This window comes from Carassius gibelio, chromosome A15 (genome assembly GCF_023724105.1).
Source record: "Carassius gibelio isolate Cgi1373 ecotype wild population from Czech Republic chromosome A15, carGib1.2-hapl.c, whole genome shotgun sequence".
Lineage (NCBI taxonomy): Eukaryota > Metazoa > Chordata > Actinopteri > Cypriniformes > Cyprinidae > Carassius > Carassius gibelio.
The window spans coordinates 3631798-3652647 of NC_068385.1; the positions used below are offsets into that span (position 1 = coordinate 3631798).

At 35.8% G+C, this 20850-nt stretch overlaps 1 protein-coding gene across 2 annotated transcripts in view; it reads right to left on the reverse strand.

Moving 5' to 3' along the window:
- The window catches only part of LOC128029546 (gamma-aminobutyric acid type B receptor subunit 1-like), a 54581-nt gene that overhangs the window by 14349 nt on the left and 19382 nt on the right, over nucleotides 1-20850 (reverse strand). For both annotated transcript variants that reach the window (XM_052617390.1, XM_052617389.1), the window contains exons 9-21: nucleotides 20456-20626; nucleotides 18986-19087; nucleotides 17699-17764; nucleotides 17336-17527; nucleotides 16764-17009; nucleotides 16395-16458; nucleotides 15157-15234; nucleotides 7257-7407; nucleotides 6453-6585; nucleotides 6183-6299; nucleotides 3152-3259; nucleotides 2848-2941; nucleotides 3-130 (exon numbers count right to left, since the gene is read on the reverse strand). In XM_052617390.1, coding sequence (XP_052473350.1) covers nucleotides 3-130; nucleotides 2848-2941; nucleotides 3152-3259; nucleotides 6183-6299; nucleotides 6453-6585; nucleotides 7257-7407; nucleotides 15157-15234; nucleotides 16395-16458; nucleotides 16764-17009; nucleotides 17336-17527; nucleotides 17699-17764; nucleotides 18986-19087; nucleotides 20456-20626 — 1650 coding nt within the window. The remainder of the gene's footprint in view (nucleotides 1-2; nucleotides 131-2847; nucleotides 2942-3151; nucleotides 3260-6182; nucleotides 6300-6452; nucleotides 6586-7256; nucleotides 7408-15156; nucleotides 15235-16394; nucleotides 16459-16763; nucleotides 17010-17335; nucleotides 17528-17698; nucleotides 17765-18985; nucleotides 19088-20455; nucleotides 20627-20850) is intronic.

Sequence of the window (20850 nt, forward strand, 5' to 3'; positions counted from 1 at the left end):
ACAGCTACATTGTAGATGGCCATGCCGACTGCTCTGTGGTCATTAATCTTCTCTGTGGAAATGGACTTGGTCTCGTAGGCCAGAAAGATTCCCAGCAGCAGCAGAAGTCCCTTGTAGCCGTACACCACACCTGAAGGGAGAACGCATTACTTACAGTATTATGAGTGCTCTTAAAGCTTAAAGAGGTTAGATTAAGCTAATGCCTCACATGGAAACTGTATGCTTTCTATTTTTGTATGTGATGTATGTTATGTACAGTATGTGATGGTCTTGAGTCCAATAATATACAAAAAATAATGATAACCTAAAATTGTTATTTAGGAGTGAAGCAATGAGGTGGATTATTTGTTAAAATCATATATAATACCATATTAAACAACATCTATATGTATTTTAACTGGGGAAAAATATATAAAAATGGCATTTTATAATTTGTAATACTTTTGAGTGCATAAATTAATACGTTTTGGGTTGAGTCTATCAGACTTTTTAAATAAAAAAATCAAATGAGCACAACAAACACCAAACCACGAAAACTTCAGAATTTAAATTATATAAAATGCTTTGTGCATGACAGTAGATATTTTCTATATTACAGTAATAAAACTTGGTGAAAATGTGAAATGTGAAAATTTCTGGCTCTAAAAAGTGACATATGACCTCAGCATTAGGGGAACATGACGATTACCTTGCACAGACCTTTTTTCAGTTATATTTGCATTACACTGGCTCCTTCACCATTGGTGGTATACTATGCAAGATATGTTATGTTCACATCAGGCAAGTGGCAGCATAATAAGCGGGATAATTAAGCGGTGAAGTCTTTATCTCGTCATAAAAATTCACAGTTTATGTAGAATGTCACGGAATTTGTCAAATTTACTGTAGAATTAATTAATCAAAAGTATGTCATTTCACTTAAATCAAATATATGGACAATAAATCACGATATGGACTAGTATCTGTAAATATTAAGCTGCAAAAGTCGATTTAAATATGAATCCTTCATGTTCTACGTGTCTGTGTTAATGAATGGTGCAGAAGCGCGACTTCTTTTATTACACACACGGAAGCGTGCGTGCCGCTCGCGATGATTTCAGCGTCTGCCGTCTCACTAAATGAGGACGTAAACACATGAACAACATCTGCAGAACTGCTCTGAGAGTCATTCGTGAGCATTTTACTGATTGAGTAAAACTAGCATCCTATCACATACACATAACAGAAGGGATTCACGGCAACCCGTCAAAATAAAAGTCCGGTTTGATTTAAAAACATTGTGCCTATTACTGTTTTTCAGTAGAATGTACATAGCTTACTACCACTACTAGTGCTACTATTAAAATTAAACATTATATTTCAAGGAACAAATCACACAACATTTCTTCCATTTTTTCATTTTAATAGTACATCCCCTTTGTTTATCAAAAAATAAAGTTTGGTTAAAATTTCAATAATTTAAAGATAAACGATAAATTCATGTTTTATGCCTTCTTTGATAACCAGAAAAAAGTAAATACACAACACAGAAATTTCTGAGGGGGGAAAAAATCACAAGGCCCATAAAATTTATAGGGCCCTAAATGTATTTTTTTGTTCAACTTTGAATAAATTGGTGTGAAAATATATAAGTTTCATGATTTTAATTTATTAGATATGCTTTTTAATTAATACAATTTAATTAACTATTAAAGAAGAGTTGATAAAAATGAAAACTGAATCTACAAAATTTTTGGAAAAAAATGAATAGGGCCCTAGGGCCCTAACTATCCCTCAGTTTAGGAACCACTGCTTTATTCTTTTAAATTGTTTTTTGTGGAAATCAGTTTACTAAATAATGTAAACTTGACTGCTGGGATATTTGTGTTGTTTATTTATACTAATTATCATTTTTGTGCTATTACTTGCCTGTCATTTGAATTTATGGCAAAACATTTTGCAGTGTTTACATGTTGTTTATTACTGCATAAAATGTATAAGAATAAAAAAAAAAAGTTTTTCAGTTGAATGAAATACTATTTTTCCCTATATATTTCATCATGGAGGATTTCTTCAAAAAAGTCTAAAAATCTTGTCTAGCTCCCATGAACCCAGTCTCGTGTCTCGTCTCGTGGGATAAGTGTTTCGTCACACCCCTACTCATCATGTTCGTGAAAATAGATGATCTCGGTCCAGTCCATATGTTCATAGTTAAAACATTGTGAAAGCAATTAAAATACAGAAACAATAAATATATAAAAAGAGGAAGAATGATACAGGAAGTGAGAGAGAAGAGAGGGACTAATAAGTCACATTAAGAGTTTAATCTCGTTTCGAGTTCAGAGAAGGTTTTTTTTTCTCTCTCTCTCTCTCTGTAATATTATCTTCCTGTACAGTGTGAGAGAGTCAGGCTATGAGATCCAGACCTGGGCACTGACCCACAAAATTTAATTTTACACTGCGGTGCTCTGATAGGAAGGCAGAGCAAGAGGAAAAGTGCGAGAAAGCGATCGTGAGAGAGGGAAAGAATGAGTTGTGAAACGGTGAGAGGAATACAAAATGAACCTGAAAAAAAACTCTTGAGCATATAACAAATTATTCATTTAAATATCAGAAACAACTTGTATTCAGTGAAGTGCAAAGCGCGAAGCAACCGGATAGATAATTAAACTCCAAGATATATATAAAATAAATCAAATTAACGGCGCACAGGAGCAAAAAAAATACAAATAATCATGTTTATTTTTTAGCATTACGATGTATTCATATTAATGAGTTTCACAACAAAGTTTAATATTCATGATTAGAGTGTTTTTTATTAAAAATACTGAACTAAAAAGACAGGGTGAGTAGGAGCTTGATGCTTACCAAGCCACGTGTTCATCTTTTCTGAACTGCAGTGCTCGAGAAGAGGCTGAATCAACACATCCAGATCTTCTTTAGGAGCCTCTTTAGTGAACTTCTGCTTAGAGCGAGAAAACAAGAGAGTGAGCGAGAGCACTTTAAAGGACAGAGATTGAGGTCAATGCAGCAGAGCATTGCACTACAATCCTTCACCATTTACACCCACTACCATGAGCTTGCTCGGCAGAAATTTCCAAGGCATCTCAGAGGAAACACATCAAAAAAATTCACAGTAACAACAAGAAAAAAAAGTGAAGTGTCACCACACCTCCACAGTTATGTGCAGAGGGTCCATGATCTGCCAGATAAGCAGAGAGAGAACATCAATAGCCAGCAGAACTGCAACAGTCACATATAGCTTCCACGGCTCCAAGTGCTGCGGCGAAATAACAAGACCATAATCATTAGTCAATGACACACAGTCACAAAGCATCAAGACACTAACAATAGACTGCTATAATGTAAAGGTGGAATCAAAGTTACAATTATGCATATTTGCAGCAGTTGTAAACATTATTGTAGACTCTGTATACCGTCATTTTTTCCATGGAAGACAAAAGGAGAACGTTTTTTGAGTCTTATTTTTACACATTTTCATCTGAACATCCAAAAAGTTTCAACAAAAATATTGAGCAGCACAACTGTTTTCAACATTAAATTCTTGAGCAGCAAATCAGCACATTAGAACGATTTCTGAAGGGCCATGTGAAGACTGGAGTAATGATGCTGAAATTCAGCTTCGCCATCATAGGAATACATTACATTTTACAGCATATTAAAATAGAACATAGTTCATTTAAATTGTAATAATATTTCACAATTTTACTGCTTTACTGTACTTCTGATCAAATACATACAGTCTTGGTAAGCATAAGAGACTTCTTTCAAAAACATATAAAAATGGATCATTATATTTTGGATTTCCAAGTCTTACTAAACAAGAATGGGTTAAAAAAGTCATTTGACAATTAATCGATTCATAAGAGTAATTTTTATCGTTTATCGAATTACACTCCTTGTGTTTTTGCATGAAGCTTGTGAGAACATCTCAGTAAATGAATGTCATTATTTTATAGTCATTTTATCTGTCACATTCAACTCAGTATACAGGCATTAGTAGAAAAGATAAAGCAGCATGGTTAAAAAAAAAAAGCTGAAGAAAAGGTTAAAAACACAACAAAGCATTATGATGGCTTTGTGTGAGAAAACATGATTCTTACAAAAACATGCAGCAATGAAAATTATCGGTGAACAATGACTTAAAAAGTATTGTATGATTTCAGAAGACTTAAGATTCAGCATATAAACCATATACAGTAAACTTCTTTAACGATGATTTATTTGTTCTTTTTTTAGCTTGAAAGTCATTGCATATCGAGAGATGGTTCTTCAAAAAGTTTTACTTTTATGTTTCACAGGAAACAATAGTTGAAGTATATGGGTTTAGAATGAAACGAGGGTCGAATAAATAATGACAGAAATATTTTTAAGAGTCACTGCATTTGAGGTGCTGTTTCTGAATAACACGTTTACTTCCCTGTCAAGGTAAATGACAGAATTGCTTTGACACCATTACAATTGTGTTTACTCCGCTGCATGGTGGCTAACAGGAAAGCAGAATGCCAATTATCAGCAAACATGAAGAAAGTCATGTGTTACAGTTGTGGAGTTATTTTCAGTTCGTATTCCATCCATTAATCTGTGGCTGCAGGCTCCCTCCGGGCCATCAGACTGGGAAAACGGGATAGAAGCGAGTTTCACTGCACACTTTCTCCTCTCTCTCTCTCCTTTAATCACCGTGAAGACGTCAAATGACCCCAGAGCCACCCGTTTCTGCCACATTCAGCCTGAGCGCCGAACTTTCTTCAAGAGCTGTCGAACCACTTAGGCAAATTGCCCCATTACGGGCATCGGGAGAGTTGAAAGTCATCTCGATTCGTCGTGCAGAGCACTTGAATAATAAAGCCCCCTGAAGGTCGGATTTCCATAAAAGAAGTTTAATGCTCATCCATATTCAAACATATTCCATAGTCGGGGTAATCTGGTTGTCGTTTGATGAGGTCTTAGGGTTTCCCTAATGCCGTGTCTTATTGCTTTAGGACACGGGATCAGAGTGAACACAACGTGTCAAGATGCTATTAGTGTGTTTGTGTTTAGTAAGGAAGAAATGGACAGAACTTCTCTCTGCAAGAATATGCGAGAGGAGGGGGAGGTTCTTCTCTATTTCATGCTGGGAAGCTTCATCTAACGCTGTAGAGTCAGCGGTGCAGGATTCTTTCATATGCAGTAGATAACAGTGAATTCTTCACATTTACAGATTCTGCAGAATTATCTGAAAATTATTTAGTTACTGAGTTACTGAAAAATGCAAAGTCTATAGCCGTCATCATTCTAATTAAATTAAATCAAATGTAATTTATTTTAAATTAATTTCTCAGTTCTTCCCAAAATTTTAATTCTGTCATCATTTACTCACCCACACGTCATTCAAAACTCGTTCTTGTGGAGCACAAGTAAAATATATTTACACTGCCACAGTTTTTGAAAAATATTATAATAATTATTAAAATGAGTATTCATAATTGTAAATATATATATATATATATATATATATATATATATATATATATATATATATATAAAACTTACAATAGTTATATAATTTAAATAACTGTATACTCTATATAATATTATTAAAATCAATAATTTATTATATATTTATTTTATTGTATTTATATTAATATATTAAACAATATATATATAATATATATTAATATGAATGCTGTCAAATGATTCATCACGATTTATTGTATTCAAAACAAAAGTTTTTGTCTACAAAATATATGTGTGTGTATTCTGTGTATATTATTTATGTGTGTGTGTGTGTGTGTGTGTGTGTGTGTGTGTGTTTATATATACAGAATATATACTATTTTATGTGTGTGTAATTATATATACACATAATAATATTTTTGTAAACAAAAAGTTTTATCTTGAATGTGATTGATTGTGATTAATCATTTGAAAACATTAATATATTCATTATTATAAATATTACATAAAAATTTTGTTTTATATAATTATATTATAATATTATAATATTACAATTATTATGAATTATTACACATTTATATAATAATTGTATAATGATAATTTTAACAGTTTAAAATATTATGAAGCTGAGTGAAGATCGTAAGAAAATCATACAGATTTGGAACAACATGAGAAAATAATGGCAGATGTTTTGGAAAACTATTCCTTTAAATGCAAGACACATTAGCCACTGAAGACCGATTTACCTTCCTCTTCTCTTTTTTCTCATCTTTCTTGGTGAAAACGGTGTGAACCCACCAGATCTTGGTGAACATGCTGCCATAGGCTAAACTGAAGCCCAGTCCTAGCAGCCACAGGCGAAACTATGAGAGAGAAAGAGTTGATTTGGGAGCTCAGCTCCAAAGCAGCCATTCATTTTTTTAATAACAAATCTTTATTATCTAGATCTCGCAGACGTCAAGGCTGAATGAGAGGAAACGGCAATAAAAATGTGAGTATAACATTTGTGACACTACCTGGCAGACCACAGGGAACTGTGATCTATGAACATGGAGGCCATCGATGCCCAGAGGAAAGACAGCTGCTAAAGCCAGCACACATCCCACTGCTGTCATGTTGTTCAGATAGGGCTGAGAGTTCTGAATGTATCTGTCAGAAGGGTTAAAACAGATTAGAACTCAGTCCACAGATATATTACACTGTATCAAAATGAGAAACCCAAAACATTTTATGCTGGGCTGAAATCTTATTTTGTAAAAGTCATGGGAGCATTTATAGGAGTCAGAAAATCGTGAAAAAAATCTAATTTTCCTTTATCTTCTAAAATAAGAACTTTCAGTTCAGATTCCTTGTGGTTTTATTAAAACCTTTATCCACGATCATTTCATTTTAGTCATAACGGTTTGTGTGCCAGCCTCAATGTGATGCACCTTTGCAAACAATTTCTTAATTATCTCTGCTTTTCTTTTTAAGTAAAAATATTGAATCCCTCTTAAAATAAGAAAATGGTCTTAATGACTCGTTTTCAGGCAATATTTCTTGAATAAAGTATTTCTGAACGTTCCAACTCCACTGGCAAACTTGTCATATTAACCATAAACTTTGATTATTTTTTTTTTTGCATCGAACAAACAAGGTCAACAAAAATAAAATTACATAAAATAAAACATGATACATGCTTACTGGAGGTGTGCTACCATAAAAATAATTCAAATGGACAGAGCTAACATACTGACCAACACAAAATGATCATAAAATTACCACTAATTGCTAAATTTCACAGCACTTCAGATCACTTGAATTCTTCTGAACACACCGACCTGACGCTACTGTTGTATATGTTGAAGGAGAGGCAGACTATGCCCAAAAGGATTCCCAGCCCGGCAAAGACAGACACTGACACAAAGAGCTTCTGGGAAAGGTAACGGAACTCTTCGATCACCTTAGTCTGGTCTGCCGGAGGACCAAGGCCTGTCAAAAGAGAAACCAGGCAGGGAAAATCAGAGAAACTGAAAGAAACGGAATGGCAGATAAGAGCATGTAGATCACAACGTAGTGACACTAGATGCTGAAAAAAATCAGAGATTGATTTCACTGACAGTTGAAAGAGCACATGCAAAGTATTCCAGCTTAGTTCAGAGAGCCATAAGCTACATCTGCGCTGTCAGACTTCAGAAACACATGACTTGGAGAGAATATTAATGGAAAATTTTCTGTGATATAAGGCCAATACGCAGGTTTGAAATGACAAGTGTCTGGAAAATGTCAGGGGAAAAGGAAGCTCACAACATTCACACATTAGCAGGACCAGACGGAATCGGACTCCTTTCACACTTTTCACACTTTCGGCGCTTGTTTTGGAGGAAACTCTGCAGAATTCTAAGAAACAGGTTTTAGGATGCGTTAAATAGAGCTGTGAGTGCTACACTTTTATTTCTAGCTCAAAGAATAAACAAATACGGTAAAATATTGAAGAAACAAATATCCAAAGGACAAGGAATGTGTAAAAATTTGTGACTCCGTTAAAATTTTCCAACAACAACATGTTGCAAAATGAGAAGTCTGATATATCTGGGGGGATTTTTAATGGATGGCATCTGGTATGAACACATTGGCTTGTAACACGAAGACATTTGGTTTACAAGACGGGAGATCAAAGTGGAAGAGAGCAGGAAGACTAATGTCGAGGCATAAATATTCCGACAAGAGTTTTTATTCCATTGAAACAAATTCAAGTGCAGAAATCAAATTTTGCTGTCGTTAGTTTTAAGAATCTGAATCTTCATGCTGTGTATTAAAACTGTCAGCCCTCATTCCTAACTAAACAACAGTAAGCGAACCTACATTTGATCCAAGGTAAATGAATGTTATTAACTATGCATTAAATTAGCTCACTGTGTCAATCTGAAGTAAGTAAAGAGTTCACCGCACCATTGTAAACTCATAGTAAAAGTGTCATGTTATCACTTCTCACACTAATGTTATCACTCTTCCTGGAACTGTGACAAAAATCATGAATTTCTGCCTCTCGCCATTCAATCTGTCACAATAATTATAACCAAAAACGGGATTCCTGTGGGAACAATAATTACAGTGATGATGGCTGTCATGTGTGTATAAAGCTATTTGAAAAAGACAAACAAATTACAGCGACTAGCAGAAATATAACTCTGAATGATGAATATTTCCATTCCCAGGGACTGAAAGTTGACCGTGAGGCATGTGTGACGTGAAAGACAGCTGGCCCTTGGGTTCATCAAAAGTGACAGACACAATGTTTGTTGATACTTTCCAGAATGTCAGAACACTGAAGGGTCAAGAGAGACACCTGACATTTGCTACTGCAATGTGACAGCAATGCTGTGAGAGATAAGTGTGTGTGTGTGTGTGTGTGTGTGTTAGAAAGCTCTGTCCTGTCAGTTGAAGCATTCGCACAGTAAACCTTCCGTCGTCCTTGATCAAAGAATCAGGACAGGGTGTTGCTATGGAGACCTGGCTTAACAACAGTTTCCACAGCGATTTGGAAGAGAAAGTCATGCTAAAGTGGTTGTCAGGAGCTACCAAGAGATTGTTGAAAAGCACGGGCATTGCCATGTGGCTCAAAAAGACTAAAGAAACCAATCTTGAGTTCTGACCTGTGTTCTATGTTATAGAGGCTAAGTTTTTATTTGAATAAAAATTAGAAACCACACAAATGCTTGAGAATCTCACCCACTTGGTTCAATTGGAAAAACGCTTTTCACCATGGAGGAAAGACGAAGACGTGAATAAATAGGTCATAACTCAGAATTTAGTTTTTCTGAAAATAGCCATAATTGGCATTTGCAAATGAGTGAGAAAAATTATTTTATATTAAGTCAAATTGTTTTTCTGCGTTTTTTTGGCTTTATGCCCTTTCGCAGTCCCTTTTGGTGACAGGAAGTTACTGCAGAGAAAGTGAAGGAGTGGAATCACTATTTTCTATTTTTAGTCAGTGCACAGATGTTATTAAAGGAAGCAAGCGTTCGTTTTAAATTGAACTTTTTTTATATGTCTTAGTGTGATTATGAACCTTGCATGAGATCAATATGTTTGGAAATTTCCACTGTAAGAAAATGTTAAATGTGTCTGATAAAATCTGCTACACTTTACAAAGAGAATCAATTCGTTAACATTAGGTATCATGAACAAAAATAACAAAATTGATGTTATTTTTTTTTATAAATCTACATTAAGGTATATATATATATATATATATATATATATATATATATATATATATATGTGTATATGTATGCTCTCCTAGGCTGCATTTATTACATCAAAAATGTAGAAAAATACTGTTAAATTTAAAATAACTTTTATATTTGAATATATAAGTTATTTCTGTCTTCAGGTCACATGACCCTTCAGAAGTCATTCGAATATGCTGATTTGCTGCTCAAGAAGCATTTCTTGTGATTATCAATAATGAAAACAGCTGAATATTTTTGTGAAAGCCATGGTATATTTTTTCCAGGATTCTTTGGCAAATAGAGAGTTCAAAATAACAGCATATATTTGCATAAGATTTTTCTATTCTTTGCAACAATGTGAAAGATGCAAGTCTCAGTACCGGCAGAGATTGTAGGTGGGGGGAGGGAATGTACAGCGCTCTCTTCCATCTTCAATACCACGACTGAGGTGAGACCCTTGGGCAAGACACCGAACCCCCAAACTGCTCCCTGCAACAAGAAGAGCTGCCCACTGCTCTGTGTGTGTTCACGGTGTGAGTATGGGACTCTATTCTCGGCTACATATCACGTCACTTTCACTTTTGATCAATTTAACGTATCCTCCCTAAATAAAACTATTCATTATAAAAATAAAAAAAAAAACCACTGACCCCAAACCATAGACTGTATATATATATATATATATATATATATATATATATATAGAGAGAGAGAGAGAGAGAGAGAGAGAGAGAGAGAGAGAGAGAGAGAGATTGCTTCAAAGAATATAGACATTCTCACAGGAAAAAAGATCTATCTAAGGCTGAAGTATCTAAACACACTCTCTGACTTCACAGGACCATGCCTTGTGTGCTTTTTATAATATTCAAAACCTTCAGAAACATGCAAATCTAAATGCATTTTGAAACACTGTAATCACCGTCAAATACAGTAAATTGCACTGTTCAGTCAATAAACTGACACTGACATCTATATTAATCTTTCACTTTTTCCAAAACTTTTGCCTGCAGCACTGATATTCACCTTGTAGCCATTCAAAAGTGTGAGGTCATTACTCGTCTAATGTAGGGCAGCGCTGCTTTGTTACCGTCACGCTGGTGGAATCCACTCAATGGGATCACAGCATGAAGGACTGATTAGAGCCTAAATCAAGAATGAGTCACAGAAGAGGACTGGGCAAATCCAGCAAATAATCGCCTCTATATCTCTTGGGTGAGAAAATACAGGATTCTGGTGGTGGCAATTCAATTCCCATCTCTTGGCAGAAAACCAATTTGTGGGGTAATAAGGAAGGCACCGATTGGTGCTTTTGTAAATGATTCACTAGAATAGTCTCCCAGCATCCATGTAGAAAAAGGAGCAAGCTGAGCGACAACTGTGATTTTTTTCCCCCGCAGCTATTCTAAGGGAATACATTACACCTGACAGGACACTTTTAAAAGTAAAATGTTTCTTTTGTTTTCTTCACACTGTTTTGTTAGGACTGACTGGCCAAAGATGATGGAAAATTGGAAATAAATTCAGGAGGCACATGACACAATATAAGTGTTAGATGCATTTCTGTGGTATTTACACATTCATGCATATGCTGAGTGTGAAACCACTCACCCGTTTGCTCATTCAGTACACAGTTGTGAGCATAAATAAGTGAATTCATTCACAGAAACTGCACTTTGTGTGACGTTACAGTCACACAGCATCCCAAATGGGGGGGGGGGGGGGAGTATTTCATCTAATCTGATCTTTCAGATGCAGACATATTTCCAAAAGTGTTATTAAAATCACGTTTTAAATTGTAGTTGCTGTTACCTGAGCTGTGACATGAAAACTAGCAGAAAGCTTTCTGCTATATGCAAAAAATCTAAATGTTTTGAACTCGATGCGTTGCGGATGCGCCTGGAAAAAATCAGCGCGTTGCACCGCATGCATGTCGCGACCATGTCGCTTCTATTATGAGCGACACGGCATTATAGTATGTTAAAGAGTGTAACATTTTCGTCACACACTTGAGGTATTCAGCCAATCACAATGCACTGAATAGCTGGCCAATCAGAACACACCTCACTTTTCAGAACAATGAGCTTTTTAAAAATTGATCCATTTAAGAAAGGCGGGGGCATAGAGGAGCAACGATAATGTACAGAATGTGGAATGTTTTCCCCAAGTTTGTAATGGAAATGTTACGTCCTTTAACATACTGTAATGCGTGTCCCGGTCAGAGCACCTGCATGATAACACAAAAACAAAACCCGTTACAAGTGAGCCATTTGTTGCATCCAGTGGGAACATAATTATGGATTATAATGACCTAAACTGTCTTTTTACGTGTTGCGCTGCATTGCATCGCGACTCACGTAAACATAAAACCATATCTGCATTTGTGATCAGAGAAACGACAAACAATAAGTGCTACACTGCTCAAAACTTGCGTTTGTGCTGCACACATCTGAATATTTGGGTTGAACAGTTCTGGAACAGTGTTGTAAATACAACTTATCCACTGATTTCAAGTATTTTCGATTTCACAAAGAAACAGGGTCTCCAAAACATGGCTCTGGCGGCAACAGCGAGTATAAATGTTACGCATTCTTTCTTTGCGTGAACATTTGGCAAGTGGAGTTATGAAAATCTTCCCACAAAGTGACGTAGACGTGGGGGCATTTTTAAACAAGGCGTTTTAGGAGGGCATGGACGAGTCTTAACTTTTATAAAGAATATCTCTTTTGGTTTGAGACTGTAGTTTTTGCACTTTTTTGTGGATCTTATCTATTCACGAACAGCTTGTAACACTCCAAAGAGAAAGGAAAACTTGAAATCGCATCATATGACCTCTTTAACTGACAGAATTCCTCTAATTTACACTGAGATTGTAAGATGGCAGATCACTGTAAGGTGACTGAAACCCTGTGACAGGAGGCTGTCCAGATGAAAGCTAATGGGATGAGACTTTCAGCCACTGCAAGAGAAGTTTGTCATTCCAAATCTGTGATTTCCCAAATATTGCATCCTTACAATGAAACTAATTCAAGTCTCTCAAAAAGGCTAGCCGCCCACATAAGACAAATGCATGAGAGGAGGACAGGGTAATGTGGAGACTCAATGGGGAATCAATTCAACACTGCAGCTGCAATTACAGTACTCGTCAGTTCAACGCTGAACAGGGTGAGGATCTGTCTTGGCACGATTAAGAGAAGTCAGACTAAAGGTGCACTCTGCAGTCACCAAGCCTCTCATCAGCAGAGATAATCAAAAGGCTAGGCTCACCCTTGCTAAGAAGCATGTTGTGTGGAGAGAGGAGGACTGGTCCAAAGTTCACTTTAGTGATGAGAGCAAGTTATAATTTATTTGGGAACGATGGGAAACATTTTGTTTAGCATTAAACTGGGGATAAAATGAACCCCGAGTCGGTAAAGAATTATGTGAAATGTAGAGGAGGAAGTGTCATGATTTGGGGTATGTTTTGGGGGGTGGGTCTTATACAGATACATTTCAGGATGAATGCAAATGTTTATCAGAACCTCCATCAGCAACATGCAGTTCATTCCTTGCGAGCATCTCCCAGTCAAGGTACAAAGAGCCTGCAAATCCCAATCAGCTCCCATCACACTGCAAAATGGGTAAAGCAGTTCCTTGAAGCCAAGAACATTGAATTAATTAAATGGCCGACACAGAGTGCTGATCTAAACCCAAGATCAAAATCTCTGGAAAATATTACACTGGCTCATAGAACTGGAACAGGAAACCACTACAGTTATCGAACAATGGAAGAGACTGGAAGAAGAGTGGACTAAGATCATACCTACGCAGTGGGAGAAACTAGAGAAGTCCTGTAGCCGCAGATGTGCCGAGGTTCTTCAAAGAAGGGGCCTCTACAATTCCTACTAATTTCTGACAGCTGTAACCCTCCAAAATTTTGGTTGTAATCTTTCATGCTACAGTGGTTACTGTTCTCTATTTTTGATCTCCATTGTGTTTGTGTATATATATATATATATATATATATATATATATATATATATATATATATATATATATATATATATATACACAATTTTTTATGTTTTTTTACAGGAGTTTCTTATGCTCATCGAGGCTGCATTTATTTGATCAAAAATACAGGAAAAATTTTATATTGTGAAATATTATTATGTTGTGAAATAACATGTTTCTATTTTAATATACATTAAAATCGAATTTATTCCTGTGATGCAAAGCTGAATTTGCATCAGTGTCACATGATCTTCAGAAATCATTCTAATAAGCTGATTTTTTATCAGTACTGGAAACTGTTGTGCTGCTTAATATTTTTTTTGGAACATGTGGTACTTTTTCTCAGGATTCTTTGATGAATAAATAAATAAAATTTAATGAAAGATAAAAAGAAGAGCATTTATTTTAAAAAATACATATTTTCTAACAATATACACTACCGTTCAAAAGTTTGGGGTCAGTACATTTTTCTTCTTTCTTTTTTTGTTGTTGTTAAAAGAAATTACAACTTTCATTCAGCAAGGATGTGTTAAATTGTTAACAAGTGATAGCAATTGGTTATATTTTTTAGAAAAGATTTATATTTTGAATAAATGCTGTTCTTTTTAACTTTTTATTCATCAAATATTCCTGAAAAAAAGTATTTGGCAGCAGAACTGTTGCCAGCATTGATAATTCTAATAATAAATCAGCATTTTAGAATGATTTCTTAAATGTGACACTTTAGACTTGAGTAATGGCTGATGGAAATTCTGCTTTTAATCACAGAAATAAATTCGATTTTAAAAGATATTAAAATAGAAACCAGCATTTTATATTGTAATAACATTTTGCATTTAACATTTTTTTCTGTATTTTTGATCAAATAAATGCAGCCTTGATGAGCATAAGAGACTTCTTTAAAAAACATTACAAGTCTTACTGATCTCAAACTTTTGACCAGTAGTGTGTGTGTGCGTGTGTGTACATATATCATCATATAGGGGTCCCACTATGACCCTTTGTTCCAGACTGCAAACTGCTTAATGGATCGGAGTCGAAGATGTCAAAAAATTGCTTTTTTGTTGCCTGTCTGAACAAAACCTTGGTTTACCATTCCACAAGAAGATTAAATTACTTTTTCAATTTCACACTCTTTCCTACACATTGTACTTTCCCATTTATCGGTGAGCATCATCACACATTTTCATTTGATCCGCTCTGCGCCTTACATCTCTTTCATCAATACTGGTTTGTCAATCGAGAAAATTCACAGAGCTGCACAAAGGTCAGATTGAGCCGTGAACGGCACCGCGCTCCACTTCTCCGCTCCCCTGGGCCTGTACGGCCTCCTCAGGCAGGAAGGACAGCTAATTGTTAGCGATGTATTAAAGAGCGCGACAGGGCTTTGTTGAGCTAACAGAAATCAATACTGCTAAGCCTCAATCTCGACGGGCTGAGTGCGGCTGTGAAAGGTGACAGGAGTGGAATGGACAGAGCTGTCTTGAGGAGCAGAAAAAAGGCTGGTTTCTCTTACCGATCCATTTGTCGTTTCCGTACCAGGACAGGTTGCCTTTTGTGCTGTCATAGTATCCAATCTTCTTGTAGCTCCCACCTGAGGGAAAAAAGCAAGAAGTTAAATGAAAAATGGGAAAAGCCTGAAAGAAAAGTGTATATGAAACCAGTTCTCATGCGGACATCTTCTTCAGCCTCGGCCCGAAACAAAGAGGCCCTCATCTGTCCATGAATGAATTTGGTACTATAGACAAAATGAACAATGTAATGATATTTTAAAAGCTTGTATTAAAAGTTTTCTTGTGTAAATATAGCATCTAATTAACAGTGTGTCAACTAAAGGTCACTTTAAGAAAACTTGCTAGCACGAAGCACTGCAATAAAAGCTTCAACAGAAGCCTGACTCTGCAAATCTGAAAAAGTAGTCGATTTAGAGCTGCATCAATGGGTCAAAGATTTTAAAAAAAAAAATTAGACTGCATTGATCAAAGTTAATCTGAAAGGGAACATATTGTAGAAAAACTTTGCTCTTTTGGAAATCAAAGACTTTGTTGTACAATGTAGACAAACTTTCACAACACAAAAATTAGACTCTCTCTCCAGTTCAGACCATTCATTGAAACAAATCCAGAAATATGGGGCATTCAGATATCTTTAACACTAAAATACGACCGCAGACACAGTGAAGTAATGAGGAGGAAATAGGATAGATGGGCTTTTCTTTAACTACAGGCAGTTTAGGCCATGTGGACTTTAAGAAACTTTGTTTTAGGAATGTTATTTCTAAAATAAAGTCACTTTTCACACTCACTAGTTTAATTTGTCTACTAATAATGTCCATGCATCATACAGTAGGAGAATGTGATCTTTTTTGCGTGTTGTTTACTAACAGTTACTACTATTTGGATTATCCAAGTTTTAAAATATATATATATATATATAAAATATATGTGAATATGTATAAGAATATAAAACATAAGAATTCTTTATTTCTAACAGCAGAATTGTGTGGATGAAATGCCGTCATGGTTGTTACAATCATAATCTTTGAAAAAACTGTCATATCATTTTCACATAAAAAATGCATATGTTTACTGTTTATTCGGGACAAGAAAATTGTATTAGCATCATAAGTGAACAGTCAACAGAACAGACAAATATACAATACCACAAAAATGTAGAATGTGATCCTTAAAAATGCATTTAAGTGCAATACTGTTATCATTATCTTCTACATCGGTTTTTCAGTTTTGTTTGTACCTTGTAGTTGCTCAATGAGAGTCCAGGCCATACGTGAACCTTGAGCATCAAACACGACATGACCCTACAAGACACAAATGAATAAATAGAAACAGTTAAAGATGTTACATCAATACAAAATCATCATTTAAGAAATCCATTTGTGACTCATCATAAAAACAGAAATATAAATGGCAAAAATCAAGGGAAAATAAAGACTGAATCATCCTATAATGAATTGGAACTCAAGATTCATTTTTATCAAAAAAATGTGCTCATCTGAGACTGACGATGTCTCTGCGATTTTAAGACTCTCTGACAAGTCTGGGAAACTATCTTCTGGAGTATTTTATCTCAGTGTTATTTGACAGCTATTTTTCATCAACTCACAGACACTCCTTCAAACGAGCTGGTGTTGAGGGCTCGGTAAATCTCAGCAGTGATTTCCTTGTTGTTGTAGTTGAAGTCCTCCAATGTCCAGCCTTTGGCCCTAAGGGGGGCCACCGTTTTATTGAGGGCCAGTGCAAGAGCCCACACAGCATCATACGCCAGCGGAGCTTCCTGAAATCCACCCGTTTCTTCTGGGTTCTTCCCCCCGAGACGTGACATCAGCTGGGCCAGGAACTCTTGGGAGGTCTGTGGAAGGTTTTTAAAGGATTTATGATCTCATCATGAAATATTTATAGACGGTTTTTATGTAAGCATCATCTATTGTCAGTATATTGTCAATATGAATTAGTCTTAAAGGGATAGTTCACCAAAACTGAAAATTACTAGGTGTATATGACTTTCTTCTTTCAGACGAATACAATCAGAGATATATTAAAGAATGTCCTGGCTCTTACAAGCTTTATAATGGCAGTGAATTCAAGATTTTGAAGCAATATAAAGTGCATAAATATATCATAAAAAATGCTCAACACTGCATTTTTGGGTGAACTATCACTTTAAGAGCCACTCACCAGGTTGGAGGCACCGCGGACGGTCTCTGGGTTTAGCATTACGATTTCAGTGGTGACGTGCCCTTCCACGGCTTCCGTCATGTTCTCCACTGTGCAATTGATGGCTGGATCTTTGATCTTAAACCAGTTGTCTGCATACCAGCCGATGAGGAACCAAACATACTTCTTACCATAGAGTTTCTCTTTGAAGACCTGCCAAAGATGAAACCATGTTTTGAAGGTTTGTGCTTAAGCAATAATCTTATTCAATATTTTAATCTCTGTTAAACCCCAGTGAGTTAACTCAAGCTGAGTAGAATAGTGTGGAATTGATATAAATAAATTGACAGGTCAGATGTAAAAAGAACTGTAATTGTCACTTGCCTCACAAAACACCTTTCTGGCTTCAGTCTCGTAAAAGAGGCCGACTATGATTCTTGCATCTTGACGCTGGAAACGTATAAGAGAAAAGAAAACAAGACAGAGAATCATCACACAATGTGACGTCGTAAAGTATCACTAAGCATGATTTACATTCAGTGTTTTATTCAAAATCCCAAAATTAGCATTCAAATATGTGAATGTGACCAGCATAAAATATATCTTTCACCATTTTCCTTGGAAGTGACTATTTTGTTCCCTTGAAGACGCAAGGCTTTATGGATACATTGTTTGCACAATAATCTGATATTCTTGCATAGATTAAATTCGCAGCACGAATGGAAACACAGCTAGTGACAACACATGATTTATTATTTATAATGACTTTATCACGATTTGTTGACTTAAATTTATACTAACACAAATTATGAAACTCATAGATCCAAGTAAAATAAATGCTATGCTTTCGATAAGATATTGAAAATATTAAATATACATATTAAATTAATAATTACTATATAACATTAATAATATTAAATAATATTTATTATAATTATATTATAACTATATAAATTATGATTTGATCAGCTGCAAGTAAATGCTGCTTTGTGTATTGGTAACTCCAAACAGCCTACAGATAATGAACTACATTACTTGCTAGGATCATTTTTTTATTCGAATAATTATTTATTATAAATATGACTTTCTTTGGAACATTACTATATAAAAGAAATAAGGCACATGAGTATGTGGGTTACAGTGATTTAACCATTTGTAAGAACACTTATTGCTTTATTTACTCTGTTTGTGACATTTTTTAAAGGTGAAGTGTGTAATTTCTGCAACATTAGTGGAACCAAACGGAATTGCAAAATAATTATCATTTTGAAAAAGCTTTGCTAAACATTTTCAAGGATTCCTTGTCTCTGCATAATAAGATGTGAAAGGAAAAGGTATTGTAGCATTGAAAAAAAAATCATGCACATGACCTTTAAAAACATTTAAGGCTGAATAATATAAGACGAGACATATGCAAAGATATTTTAAGCCAACCATTTAAAAAGACAGTCCCATGAGTTCTTTATGCAATATAATTTTACAATTAAAAATGCTATCTATTCAATAATAACTGTCAGTGGCAACCGAGATAGTATCCAAACCGTCACTTGATCTGACAGGGGAGACCGATTCTTCTGAGTGTTGATTTATTTCATATAAGTTTTCATGCTAGCTACCCGACACAGGCTGAGGAGAGGAAGTGAGTGGCTGGTGAATTTTTCATCAAAGCACCTTCAGGTTTTTGACAGCCACCGCGGGATCCGTGAGGAAGCTCTGTCTAACGCTTATCTCGATGCCGGCCTCCTTCACACGCTCCTCCAGATCATCCAAAGTCTGGAGAGAGAAAGAGAGAGCGGTGAGACAGCAGGAGTGACAGGACAGGAGTGATATTTGTGGAGAGCGGAGGACAGACAGGAAGAGCACACATGAAAAGATCAAGGAGCGAATGAAAGAGAAGAACAAAGGGAGATGAATGGTCAAAGCGCAGAAGACCAAAGTAAAAAAAAAAGACAAAGTAAAGGAAATATAAAAAAGAAAACAGGTAGATGGAAAAAAGATGGTGATCTGCATATCATTAATTTATGAAGTTCCATGGAAGGCAATGAGGCAGCGTATTTTTGAAAAGGTGCCAATGAGACACCCGACATCAATGAATGGAGGAATATGGAGAAAGAAAGAGGATGTGAACAGGAGAGAAGGACTGGGATGAAAGTAAATGAGAAAAAGAGATTATAGCTGGTGAAGAGATGGGGGGATCATTAGCCTAGCGGAATTACACTAGCTCAATATTGCATCGATGCATGAGAGATTTATGACTTGGTCAATATTCCTAGCAGCCAGCATGAAGAAAAACGACTTTAAAAGTCTTTCATCACATAAGGAGAGAATAATCAACCACAGTCTTACCATTCACTCTGACGCATTAACCTTAGAGTAAAGGGGCAGCTAAGCTCACTAACACACAGGAAACCACTTTTCTGGAAAATTACTTCCTTTAAAGGGGTCGCATAATTGTTTTTTTTTTCTTTACATTTAATATTCCCCTGAAGATCACTTATAGCATTCATCAAAGTTTTTTTGCACAAACACGGCCATAATTTAGGTTTTATGACCATTTTCCATTTCCATCCTATTAGTGACCTTTACCAATTTTATGCCGTTTTTCTTTTTTTTTGCTGTGAGTTTATGACATCTTTGCATGTGAAATGCAAAGGCTTTGCAAAAGCCTGGACTATATTATATGCGCCTTAAAAACTGTGAAGATCATTTTTTTATGATAGGACATGCAGAGCTGTAGGGATGGATTTAAATACATTTTCTCTTCATTATTAGTTCTTTGGGTGGTCAATGAATATTAGGGTGTTTAGTAATAACACTGGGCCTATCTATTCTACTTCCTTCTTCTGAGCACGTCAAGTCACTAAAAACCAAATAGGCGTTCTGTGTTAATTTTTGTGGATTTTTGCAGTTTCTGCAAAGTATCTTAAAGTATCTATTTAAAGTGGTAAGATGCAATTGTATTTGTATTTTCAATAGGAGGGAGGTATCAACCCTAAAAACTTATCTGGCACCAGAACACGCACACACACACACACACACACACACAAATCTTAATACCTGGTCGCAATAGGAAAACCACAGCATGACTAGAGTATATGGAGTAAGGTAAATAAGACAGAAAGTTCTGTATGTTGGACTGACTGAGGTAAAAACTTCAGTGGTCTGTTGGATGGTGGCAATCTTGGTCCATCCCCACTTCTGGAAGAGCCGCACACGTGTGGGATTATGCAGAGTTGCTGACGGGTGCGTACGGAAGAAAGTGGGAAAGCGCTGGCGGTTGGATAAAGCTGGAGAACTGGAGCCGTATGAAAACTACAGAGAGACAGAGAGAAAGGGAGACAGTAGTTAAAAAGGTGGACTTACAGAGAGAGCACGCTGGAAAGATTTACTCAGCTGGATATGGATGACCTTATTTGATACCCCTGAAAAGAACGAAACGCAAAGCAAAAACAATGCAAAAATATGAGTCTGATTTCTGCACACACTGGAAGAAGGGTAAATGTCAACGAAGTGAAGCCAGAAACCTGAATAAATAA